The sequence below is a fragment of the Bos indicus x Bos taurus genome, chromosome 15 (genome assembly GCF_003369695.1).
Source record: "Bos indicus x Bos taurus breed Angus x Brahman F1 hybrid chromosome 15, Bos_hybrid_MaternalHap_v2.0, whole genome shotgun sequence".
Classification (NCBI taxonomy): Eukaryota; Metazoa; Chordata; class Mammalia; order Artiodactyla; family Bovidae; genus Bos; species Bos indicus x Bos taurus.
In genome coordinates, this window is record NC_040090.1 from 52,075,662 (window position 1) to 52,087,761 (window position 12,100).

At 45.3% G+C, this 12,100-nt stretch overlaps 1 protein-coding gene across 1 annotated transcript in view; it reads right to left on the reverse strand.

Moving 5' to 3' along the window:
• Window positions 1–292: 292 nt before the first annotated feature.
• SORL1 (sortilin related receptor 1) overlaps window positions 293–12,100 on the reverse strand; it is a 169,891-nt gene continuing 158,083 nt past the window's right edge. Inside the window, exons 46-48 of the mRNA XM_027563453.1 lie at window positions 8,705–8,897; window positions 5,721–5,933; window positions 293–4,353 (exon numbers count right to left, since the gene is read on the reverse strand). Coding sequence (XP_027419254.1) covers window positions 4,286–4,353; window positions 5,721–5,933; window positions 8,705–8,897 — 474 coding nt within the window. The 3' untranslated portion in view covers window positions 293–4,285. The remainder of the gene's footprint in view (window positions 4,354–5,720; window positions 5,934–8,704; window positions 8,898–12,100) is intronic.

Genomic DNA, 12,100 nt, shown 5'->3' on the forward strand with positions numbered 1-12,100 from the left:
GGGAGCCACATTAGTCTTTATCCCTGTGGAACAATTTTATTTACTTCAAAACAGCCATCATGTCTCCCCCCACCTCAGCCACCGCAAAGACATCATGTTCTTCAAGGATCCACCGTCTGAGAACCAGCTTGTTAATAACAAAATTATTCCAGGTCTTAGTGTTCTCTCATCTATAAAATAAACATGCTTTTAAAACATGACAAATCAAATGGTGTTTGGAGACCGTATTAACCATCTTCACTGCACTCCAAAGAACAACTCGAGACGCGAAGAGAGCGGATTTTCAAAGAAGTGTTTTCTTGACCCAGTTAAATTTTTATTCAGTGAAAAAAGTTGACATTGAGACAAAAATGATCTTAAGACTGTGTGACAATAGAGTAAAATCTTCAGCATAAACCAGTGATTCAGAAACTTATCAAGGCAACTGAAATCATAAATATCTAATTTCACTTTGGAGAGAAACAAGTATACAGTGCTTCACTTGAAGAGCAGAGTAGGCCTTTATTTTGCTGCAAATACTTTTGATTTTTGCCTAAAGGTTCTAATAAGTCATAACGAGGTTTTAAGTGAGAAATGACATGGAATGTTGGAGAACAATGTTACATTTCAGCATTCATATTTGTTCCATTTGAGCTATTACACAGGAAACTAATACCATTCTCGGGTTACTTGGCTCTGATGATTTAATTCAAAATATGGCTGCTCAAAGTTAGTGGGCAGAAACATACACACAACCCATCCTCTCTCAAACCGTGTTCATTGGGGGTACCCCTTCTGAAAACACGCTTATCATCTGTGTACCCAACAGCACACACAATCTCTTGCTATCTGCTCCTACCGCAGACTTGCATAGAAAGTAGTCTATATAAACTTAATGCACTGGCTTTAATTACACAAAAATTGTACCTGAAAGACAGCACACACTTCAAGAAAAATAATGCAATAGCAATGTCATGATACTATCCCCACATGAGTGGAGATTCTGCACAGAGTTTTATTCAGAGTCAATTCCTAAAATCAATATGGAGGTGGCATCCAGTTTGCTGACTTGCCTGGGTCTCTTCTCGGAGGGACCCCCCCCCAACTCTGCAAAGAAGAGAAACATCTCAGGGATTCACCATGACATTCTTAGTGGGAAAGTGACCAACCTATCCTGACAGGATGGGGTTTCTGCCCTTAGGGAAGTGCTGAGAACATGATCTCACTAGATGGAGAGTGACCGCTGGGTGAATACTCAGAGGAAGGGTTCTCCAGTCTTCCTCCCCAAATGTCCTTACATGGTTGAAGCAGAGCTTCATCTAGTGGGTCACACATGAACATGCAGCTGTGTCCCCCATGTGTCCCCCTAAAATATCCCACAGTACTAATACACATGTACCCTCTTCCCCAAACCAGAAGTTTCAACCAGTTACCCAGCTTCTTAACTATACACCCAGCTGGCCAGGGCAGCCAGCAGTCATGGGAGCATCTCACCTGTCTGGAAAAGGTTCTGCATAGGCGTGGCTTCTCCCTGGACTCCTCTGCAGGACTCTCCTCTCTGTTATTTCATCCACACAGACCCACATCTCCTAAGGCTCGAGGGGCAGTCAATCCATCCAGGGGCAAAACTGGCTTCCAGAGAAAATCTGTATACAGTCACCCTGCCCGCCATACTACAGCGGTGCACTGGCGGTCCGCTGTCGTCCATGTGGACGTGGGCTTCTGACATTCTACTGCATCCTGGGAGAAAATAAAGCCTTTTATCCTGTGCAGTGTGAACTCTGGAGGTGGCGTCTCCAACGAGGTATGAAAGCCCCTTCTTCAGGGGCTCCAATTGGTCACAGTGAAGACAGTTATCCGGTCACCTTCAAAGGCTCCACGGAGTCTCTGCTCTCATGTCCTCTTGTCCCTCCCACCTCGGGACTCTCACAGGCGGCTTATATACATCAAAACCTCACAAAGCTACGCAGAGCGAGGTGACGGTGCGTGCTTCAGTAGTTCATAAAAATATACAATTTACACATAGCTGCATCTGTCTAGCTTAGTCTTCGGGAACTTAGCTCTTCTGTTTATAGAAAATACTCTAGCCCTAAAAGGCTGCTTGTTCTCAAACAGCCCAGTGGCGTTTTCCAAGGAGAGGGGTGATGGCCAGTCTATACAGTACGGTGCACTAAGCATTGGCAGGCACTGGGAACAAGACGCGGACGCTCAGAAATATCTCAAGCTGCCAACTGGAGACATGTGCTCGGTAGAAAGGCTTGCCTATGGAAGAACTAAATATAAAATCTCAGCGCCTTTGATATCAGCTTTCACAAATGCCCCCCAAATTTGGCAGGGAAAGAAAAACAAGAAAATAGACTTTCTACTGGTTCGATTAAATGACTTGCCTCCCACGAGATCATTCATCTTTCAGTTACTTAAAGTGCTTATTTAAAAGGGAAGGTGGTAGGGCTCAGAGTTTTGAACGAAACTCCAAGGCAAGACACAAGATAAAGCCAAAGAAATTCCAGTCTTTCAAAACATAACACAGGAAAGAGAAGGAAATCATGCTGGAAGAAGGCTAGTCATTTACCACCATTCGCAACATCCTAATATCTACAGTTGAAAATACTCCTCAAGCAAAACATAAATATACACAAATAAAAAATTTTTTAACTAAAAACACTTTAATTGGCTCTTTGTTTCCCAAACACTCCCCAGGTAGAATAAAACTATGTTATCAGCCAAGAATGATACTCTTGGTTAAAAGAAAGCAAAGACTTGCGAGAGGATGATGTGTTGCATCAAAGAGGAGACAGGGTTTTGACAAAGTCTGCAGGTGAGGGACACTATGCCAAAGCATGACTTTGGAATAGATAGCCCCAGAGCTCACTGCTTCTCAGCTGGGAAGAACTTCTGCAGTGAGGTGCATACAGTAGGCATCACAACAATGCCACACACTGGGGCTGACAACAGTAGGTCTCAAGAGTGGGCATCAGTCCCCACTGGATCTCACATACCTACCAAGAGGCCATGGTTTGAATACAGGGGAGGCATTGAAAGACAGAAGGATACAGCACAGCTTATCTTACAAAGAACATCAATTCTAGCACTGCTGCTACTGTGAGCTAGATTGAATGGTCTCGAATTTACACATCTCCTGTAACAGTGCATAGCATTTTCTCTTAAAATTGGGCAGGGGTACAGGCGAGGGAGGTGGAAGAAGAGAATTAAAAAAAAAAAAAAGAGCGAGAAGGCACTGACCCAATTCAAAGTGACTGCATATATCAGTGTGGATTTTTAAGGGCAGTAAGTGGCCACCTCAACACAAACATAAAACTTTCCATTTGAGATTTGGTAAATAAAAGCAAACCAAAATAAAATAAAATAAACCCCCCCCAAAAGGAAAAATTAGGTACTATATCTGCCAGTGTAGCTATCATGGCACAGATCTAGAATTCTCTCCCACAGCCAGAGTAATTTTTTGCAATGACAATGATACCAGTGTAGAATACAGCAGTGTTATCATTTTGTAGCTGTGAAAGCTGTGTCTTGCACAGAGGTGTGTGCAGCGAGAGTCCATCCATTAGCATAAGCAAAGAAGCGCGGCTTGCAGGGCTTCCCAAGCTACAGCTCTGTTTAGCGGAAATGGAGCAATGACTCAACAGGCTCTTCTGCCAAACACCGTCGTGTGACACACGAGCGAATAAAAATGGATTGTTTCCGGAATGGCAAAAAGACTGCTTCTGTTCCTCATCGTCCAACCCTGCAGGCGGGGCTGCTCATAAATTTTGTGGTGTCAGATGACCACTGAAGCCTGGCCCTACACAGAGTCCCAATAAATTAACAAAATAAAAGAAATGTCCCCCCTTCGTACACTCAAACACTTTCGTATAAACTACCTGCAAACAAAAATTTAAATTTGAGCTTACTTTCGAGGAGGAGGGGTTCTACCCATCACTCTCTCTTGAAATCTTTATTAAATACATTTCTGCATCTTAGAAAAATAAAAAGAATGGCCAATTTATTGAACCAAAATTATCTCATAGACTTAAAAGCATGCCCAGTAAGCACAGCCCTGTAAGACTATATTAATATCAAATCAAAGCAATTTCATTACTAAAATCAACCTGGTTTGAAGTTCACAGTTGATTACGACAAAGTTTATTCATTCCTTTCTTTCCTTTTTTTTTGTTTTTTTGTTTTGTTTTTGGCCCATATAAAAATAACATATTGCAACTCAAAGTGCATCTTTTAAAATAAACCATCAACTATCTTTATCAAATAAAATATTTACAACATTTGGTTTCTAGTGAGGAAAGCTCTTTCAGGCTATCACCATGGGGACGTCGTCGGAAAATCCAGTTATCATCGGAGCATCTTCGTCGTCCTCCCCTAAAGGCAAGACAGTCAGTCTTTGGTGAGTTCTGGGGCACTTCTGCGTGACCCCCACCTCCCACTACTGACCCCCATCCCTACATCACAAGGCCCAGCTAGAAACGGCAGCAGCAGAACCAGCCAGGCACAAGAATCAGTGCTGAAACCAGCCCAGCTTCTGACATTCTTGGGTCACCTGCCCCCATCAACAGGTGGCCAACCTTCTTTTCATGGTAGCTTGAACTTAACCAAAAAAGGAAAATAAGTTTAAAGAGGAGGGATCTTATTATCCATCCCAAATTCCAATGGGTGGCTTAGGTGCCCAGTTTGAGTTATCCGCACCCTATGCTAGCATGGTGAAAATCACCGTGTGTATCATACACGCCGGGTTGGCCGAAAAGCTCCTTTGGGCTTTACAGGTGTGTCAGGTATACCTGTTAATTGTAGTAACTCACAAAGAAATAACCAGAATTAATCTTTGGCTGGCCAAAATAAAAACTGCCGGTCACAGGCATTCGTTTTGCAAAAATCCCCCGGTCAGTAATGAGTTAATTGTATTTATCAAGTAGTTTACTCCCTCCATGAGCGTTTTGGAATTTGAGCACGCATACATTTATATAAGAACGGGGACATTTCCTTCTCTTCCCCAGGTCATATACCACCAATACATAAAAGAAGAACGGCCAGCGAGGTTGTGCTAGCCACAGGACAGAGAAACAGCATGATGGGAAGGGTCATTTAGACAGAGACCAATGAAGAAAGCATTGCTTTTTGTCAGTCAAGACAAACATCTCCAAAGATGTCAGACCTCCAACCGTGAGGGATGAGAGGGGTCGGAAATTCTTGAGAATCTGCTGCCACTTTGGAAACACCCAAAGCCCAGGCAGGGTCCACCCACCCTTTGTGTACAAGGCAAGCTCCCACCTGTTCTTTGACAGAACTCCCTGGGCATGCTATCAAACAGTTTTGTTCAGTTGCTCAGTTGTGTCCAACTCTTTTGTGACCCCATGGGCTGTAAGCCCACCAGTCTCCTCTGTCCATGGGCTTTCCCAGGCAAGAATACTGGAGTGGGTTGCCATTTCCTTCTCCAGGGGATCGTCCCAGACCAGGGATCAAACCCACATCTCCTGCATTGGCAGATGCATTCTTTACCACTGAGCCACTGCGTTCAGCCACCCCACTGAACAGGGGACTGGTATTTTAATTTAGAAGCAACTACAAAGTAAAGGGCTCCAACTGATTCACCCCAAAGCAGTGGGATTATCGGTTAATGAAGAACTCTGCTAGCATCAAAAGATGAGCTCAAGGTAGGCAATTCCTCAGCAAGCCCCTGGCCTTGTGGGGTCTGCCCCAGGAGGGAGAACCTTGCACCCTGCCCCACTCACCCAGGTCATCCCCCGAGGAGAAGATGGCCGAGCCCAGCCTGGAACTGTAGTGGCTGTTGGCGAAAGCCGTGAAGCTGTTCTGCAGCCTCCGATGCTTTGTGTATAGGATGGCGAATCCGACACCCAGGCTCAGCAGGATCAGGAACAAGATGGGGACTACCACGGCAGCTACGTCAGTGGATCTGGCAGCCTGGATCGTTGATGCATCGCCACCTGCCAAAGCAAGACACCAACCCATAGGGCTCCCATGGGAGGGCAGGAGAAAGGACCAGGTAACCCCTCGCCACCCTAGCCACCCAAATGATGCTGAAGAGTCTGCAGCAGCTCCCCGACTCGCCTGTCCCATGTGGCACGTTCCTGCATGTGACACCCGAATGTTTCCCAACTCCTCACCACGAGCTGATGGAGGACAGGCCTCACGCGTGCAAATACGGTAATTACATCAGGCTCCTAATCACTGCCTCGTTGGTTATTTAGATAATCTCTTGGAAGGGAGACCTTTGTTGGGGTATCAACACTGATTTCATTAGCATTATTACTTAAGACCACTTGCTTGCCTTACATAAGAGGATGTGAAATCAGACCACTAATTAACGAGATTGCAATTATTTCCCCCTACTTGGCACCAAAGTCACTCTGAACTGCAATTACCTGAAGCTCCATTAAGTGATACAAACGAGATTCCTTTACTGCAATACTGACTTAACAGCTCGTGAAGTTTTATGAGGTTTATTTTTTACTTAAAAGAGAAAGAGGGAATCTTTCCATATACGTTTAACATTTTTTAAAAGCTCTCTGCAAAGCCTTTTGGGTGTCTATAACCTATCAGTGATATTCCCTTCCCATTGTCTTCAACAAATACTAGCTTTATCATGATGTACTGATACGGTTGTAGCAACAGGACTCTGTTGGGTTTGTGCCAGTTTTTCTGGAAAGGGCGGACTTTGCACAGCAGAAATCCTGGGGAAAGTCTGAGCCTGCAGCAGGAACACAGTCATATAAGTCAGTTTTAGCTAAGGAAGCAAAGTGGACATCCTTGGTCTCCATGAGAAGCCTCATTAGCCTTGACGCTGTTCCCTGGTGCAGGGTGAGGAGATGGGGCTAGGCCTCCTCCTCATGGGGAAAGTTCAGTAGTTACACAGGGATTCATCACAACAGGTCCCCATAAAGATGAGTCAGAGAATAGCCATTTCCTGCAAGCCTGATATAACAATTCAATATCCGTCTTTCATTTCCTTCACTATTGACTTTACTAGACAAAACTCTCCCCAATCTCAGTCACGTGTCCCAACCTAATCTCAACTGTGAAGTGGTAACCAGGGGGAAAGCTCTGGGCTGGAGCAGTCAAGAGGAAGCCAGCATGGCGGAGGTGACAGAAATGGAGCTCGTTCCCACCCCCACCCACCTTCAAGGGGATGTGAACATCACAGGGCAGGATGTGGTCCAAGGAAATGTCTACCCGAGCAACTCTCCCACCTGACAATCCTGCTGGCACATGTCCTCACGGCAGTTTTCCCCAAAGTCTATTTCACAGGTGGCTACTTGGTTTTACTTAAAAAGGAGGCTCTGCTTAAGACACACTAAGACAGGAGTTTGGTTGGTTGTTTTGTGTAGGAACTTTACAGAACTGCGAACGGGCTACAATTCTCCAAAGGGATGCGATGTACCAGGTTTCCTTTTTAAATTTTTATTTATTTTTTATTTTTGGCCCCGCTGGGCCTCTATTGCTGTGCATGGGCTTCCTCTAGCTGTGGAGAGCAGGGGCTATTTTCCAGTTGCAGTAGGTGGGTTTCTTACTGCAGTGGCTTCTCGTGTCGCGGTGCATGGGCTCTAGGCACACAGGCTTTAGCAGTTGCATCGCTCGGGCTCTAGAGGGCGGGCTCAGCAGCTGTGTGTGGTACATGGACTTAGCTGTTTCTCAGCATGTGGAATCTTCCTGGCCCAGGGATGGAACCTGCGTCCCCTGCACAGTCAGGCGGCTTCCCCTCCACTGCATCACTAGGAAAGTCCCAAGCTCTCCCTCTTTTAGAGAGATGCCAAGGATAGGTTATTCCACTAGAAGCCACCCCGGGAAGGGTGATGGAACAGACAAGAGGTCTAACATAAGATTCTGAGCTTAAGCACTGGTTGGTTGTTGACTGGGAGTAAATGTAACTAAACAGACCAGTGGCAAAACATTTGTTGAAATCCTGGGTAAGCTATTACGACCTGAGCAGAATTTCTGTGTAAATGGGAGGTTCCTCCTCCTCGTCATAAGCATGGCCCCACACTGCTGTCTGTCAGGGTCCAGAAGACAGAGATCCCAGACTGACCTCAAGATGTGATCTGAGGGTGACGGCAAAGATGGAGGGAAGGCTGGGAAGTCAGTGAGGCTGTGATGAGATAATCTATTGACTTGCAAAATCATGGGGAATATTAGCATACTAGAGGCTCTGAAAGGTCCTCCAGAAAATAAAAACAAAACTCATTAGGCTACGGCTTCTCAAACAGAATCTCCTTTTTAAACAAAACATTTCCTTTCTTCTGACTTACATTCAGAATATGGTCACCTTGTAACCCTAGCACCTCACACCATGCCTGACTAAGGAAGGATTTGTTAAATAAATCAATGCCTGATTAAGCTGATGCATAAACGATTTTCTTTAGCACTGCAAGAATATTTCACATGCATTTTTAGAAAGACACATGTTCATCAAGGGTTTCCCAGGTGGCTCTAGGAGTAAAGAACCCACCTGCCAATGCAGGAGACATGAGATGCGGGTTCAATCCCCGGGTCAGGAAGATCCCCTGGAGGAGGACATGGAAACCCACTCCAGTATTTTTGCCTGGAGAATGCCATGGACTGAGGAGCCTGGAAGGCTATAGTCCACAGGCTTGCAAAGAGTCTGATATGACTGAAGCGACTGAGCACGCATGCACATGTTCATCAAACCACGCTACATCCTTGATATATTTCCCGGAAAATGGCAGCAACAGTGACTTACCAGACCCCAACTCATCATAAAGCAGGACTGCAGGCTCCCCACAGATCTGGCTGCCGAAAAGACATCGTGCTTGGACAGTGAAAGTATAATTATGACCCAGTTTCAGGTTGGAAATTTTAAAGAAATTGTCCGTAGTATTCCCAAGGTAAGCTGAGATATTCATGACACTATCAAACATGTGTATCTCGTAGCCCTGAAAACAAACACAGGAGGGACTGCTCAGGAAGTTAAGCAAGGAAGCCGACAGCTTCTGTTATGGGTTACAACTTTATATGAGCTCCTTCCTGCAGGGACTGATAGATGTTAAAGCACCGTACCAGTTTTTTATATATTGTAACTGAGATTAGATTCAGAAAATAGGCATTTTCTCATCCCCAAAGTCTCAAATAACTACCACATCTGCTTCTAAGCCACACAGCAGAAGTGGAAAAACAAAAGTCATTTTAACAAACACTGATTTTTCAAAGTTCTGGTTGGTTCACTCATCTCCAGGAATGTTTAAATGCCACAAAGAATCCATATAATTAAAGCAACAATTCACTGTAATGGGATTGGACTAATCCAGGTAGCAGTGGATTTCAGCCATGAGGTTAAAAAAAAAAAAAGGAATTTGCAATAGTGAAAATGAGACATTGCTCCTTCAAACAGCCTGTGGGAACTCCCCTGTCAGCTGCCAGTTCACTTCCTATCTCCTTTCTTTCCGACTCTTCCAAGATGATCTTAGCCCCAGTCCAGCCTGGCCTTGAACCCAGCAGCACTGCAGCAGCTCAGATCTATTCACTGGGGGAGTATGGAATAAGCCTCCTACTTAGGCTGGCTCAGCGTGAGTCCTTGGCTCCTGTGCTGGAAAAGTCCCTCTTGGAACAGCCCGAACCCAGCATGCTGGCTGGGATCAGGACTGACTTCCAGACTTCTAGGTCAATCTCCAAGTTTTCCAGCGTCAGAGCTACCGGCACCCCTCTGTCCCTGTAAAACCCCTTCTCCTCTCTATCTCTACTCACATATTGGGCCCCACGGCATAATCATGATCTCCTGGTTCTTGTCCTGTTGACCTGCACCTTCTTTGAACTCCAAGTCAGGTAGCAGAAAGAAGGACTCGTCCAGCTTAAGCCAGATCCCTCCGATGGGAATGGAATACTGACTGCAAGCCCAACCTTTATAAAGCTGGGCTCCTGCCACCCTGATGCCAACTGGGTGTCCTGGACCACCTGCCTGGAGTCCCCACTCCTACATCCTTGTTTAGAAACTAGTAACTAGCATTTATTATCTTCTAACATATATGTGATATAGGACATTTGCAAAACACATAAAGGTATTTTAAAAAATGGAAAATGATACAAATGCTAGCCACCCAAAATTTACTGGACTGATCCTTTTCTGGTGGGCATTAGGGTGTCTCTTCTTAATTACTGTCATAAATAAAATTCTTTGTGCACATTTGTTTCCTTAGAGTAAAATCCTAGAAGAATTACTGGATCAAAGGATGTCATATTTTCAATGTTTCTGATACCTACTGTAAGGGCCTTACAGAAGGTGGAGCCCATACATTCTCCCAGGGGGCTCCTCTTTCCAGGTATGACTCTCTTACTGGTACTGCTGCTGCTGCTGCTGCTGCTAAGCCCCTTCAGTCGTGTCCAACTCTGTGCGACCCCACAGACGGCACCCCACCAGGCTCCCCCGTCCCTGGGATTCTCCAGGCAAGAACACTGGAGTGGGTTGCCATTTCCTTCTCCAATGCGTGAAAGTGAAGTCGCTCAGTCGTGCCCGACTCTTAGCGACCCCATGGACTGCAGCCCACCAGTCTCCTCCGCCCATGGGATTTTCCAGGCAAGAGTACTGGAGTGGGGTGCCATTGCCTTCTCCGCTTAACTGGTACTATCCCTCCCCAAAACTTTTGTCAGTGTCATGTGAAAGTGCTGTATCTTTGCTGTTTAGATTTCTAGTGGGGCTGAAACTATTTCCTTTTGCTCACTGTTGCTTGAAACTTTTGTTACCTGTACCTTATTCAAAATGAAAATAAGTTGACCCTTGAACAATGTGGCAGCTGTGGCTCTGACCCTCAAAAATCTGAGAATGACTTAGAGTGTATCCTCTGGATTTGTGGTTCTGCATCTTTGGATCCAACTATCTGCAGATTGTCTGGTATATTAAGTCCCCTACACATGAACGAGTTCTATTCAGAGAGTGCATCTGTAAGTCCAATTTGTTCATTAAGTTCAACAAAGTTAGCCTAGGTACCCGACTAACACAACTGGCTCTATATCACTACTTTTACGCTTCCTTCTGGCCATTCCAGGGCTTCCCTGGTGGCTCAGTCAGTGAACAATCTGCCTGCAATGCAAGTGGTCTGGGTTCAGTCCCTGGGTGGAAAAGATCCCCTGGAGAAGGAAATGGCAACCACTCTAGTATTCTTGCCTGGGAAATCTCATGGACAAAGGAGCCTGGTGGGCTACAGTCCACGGGGTCACAAAGAGTCAGACACAACTTGGCAACTAAACCATCCACATCTGGACATCCTGGGCTGGAAATAAAGATGCTGTACTACTGTACTCTACACAGTGAAAAGTGAAAGTGTTAGTCACTGAGTCGTGTCTGACTCTGCGACCCCAATGACTGTAGCCTGCCAGCCTTCTCAGTCCATGGAATTCTCCAGGCAAGAATACTGGAGTGGGTACCAATTCTCTTCTCCAAGGGATCTTTCTGACCCAGGGGTTGAACCTGGGTCCCTTGCATTGCAGGCAGATTCTTTACCATCTGAGCCACCAGCGAAGCCCACTCTATACAGAACTGTAAAGTACACAAAAGCACAACCTCTTGCAGAGGACGCACACGTGACAACCAGGCCAGACACGTGAACGAACTTACGTGACTGGACGTGTGAACCCACGCTCGCATCTTTGCAAGTTCACAAACTGAAGGTTCACGGGAGGGGACTTACTGTACTGTAGGCTATCTGTGGACGTGCACAGCTCAACTCTGCATTTTTCAAGGGTCGTATTTCTGTTTTGAATTTGTTTGAAAGCCTTCTTTATACTTATATATATTAACCATTTATACGTCACCGTTGTGAGAGTTGTGAAGAATTTTCACATTTAATTTCTCTTTGCTTCTGGCATTACACTGTGATGATTTAAAGCCGTTGGGGTCTTTGCGGACATCATACCCCAAAAAAGCCGTTGTTGATTTTTATTGTGTCTCTATTTAGCTCATGCCCTGCTCACAATGGAGCCAACCAGCTTCATTCAAGACCCTTGGGTGGCAAATCTGTTTCCAGGTGCCACACGCCTCCTCCTATCTCCTGCTGCGAATATAGTAATTGGCCTGCTAATAACAAAACACGATGTTTTTCGTATGTCAACAGACTATCTTCGAGCACTTCCTGTTCACTGGAAAGAA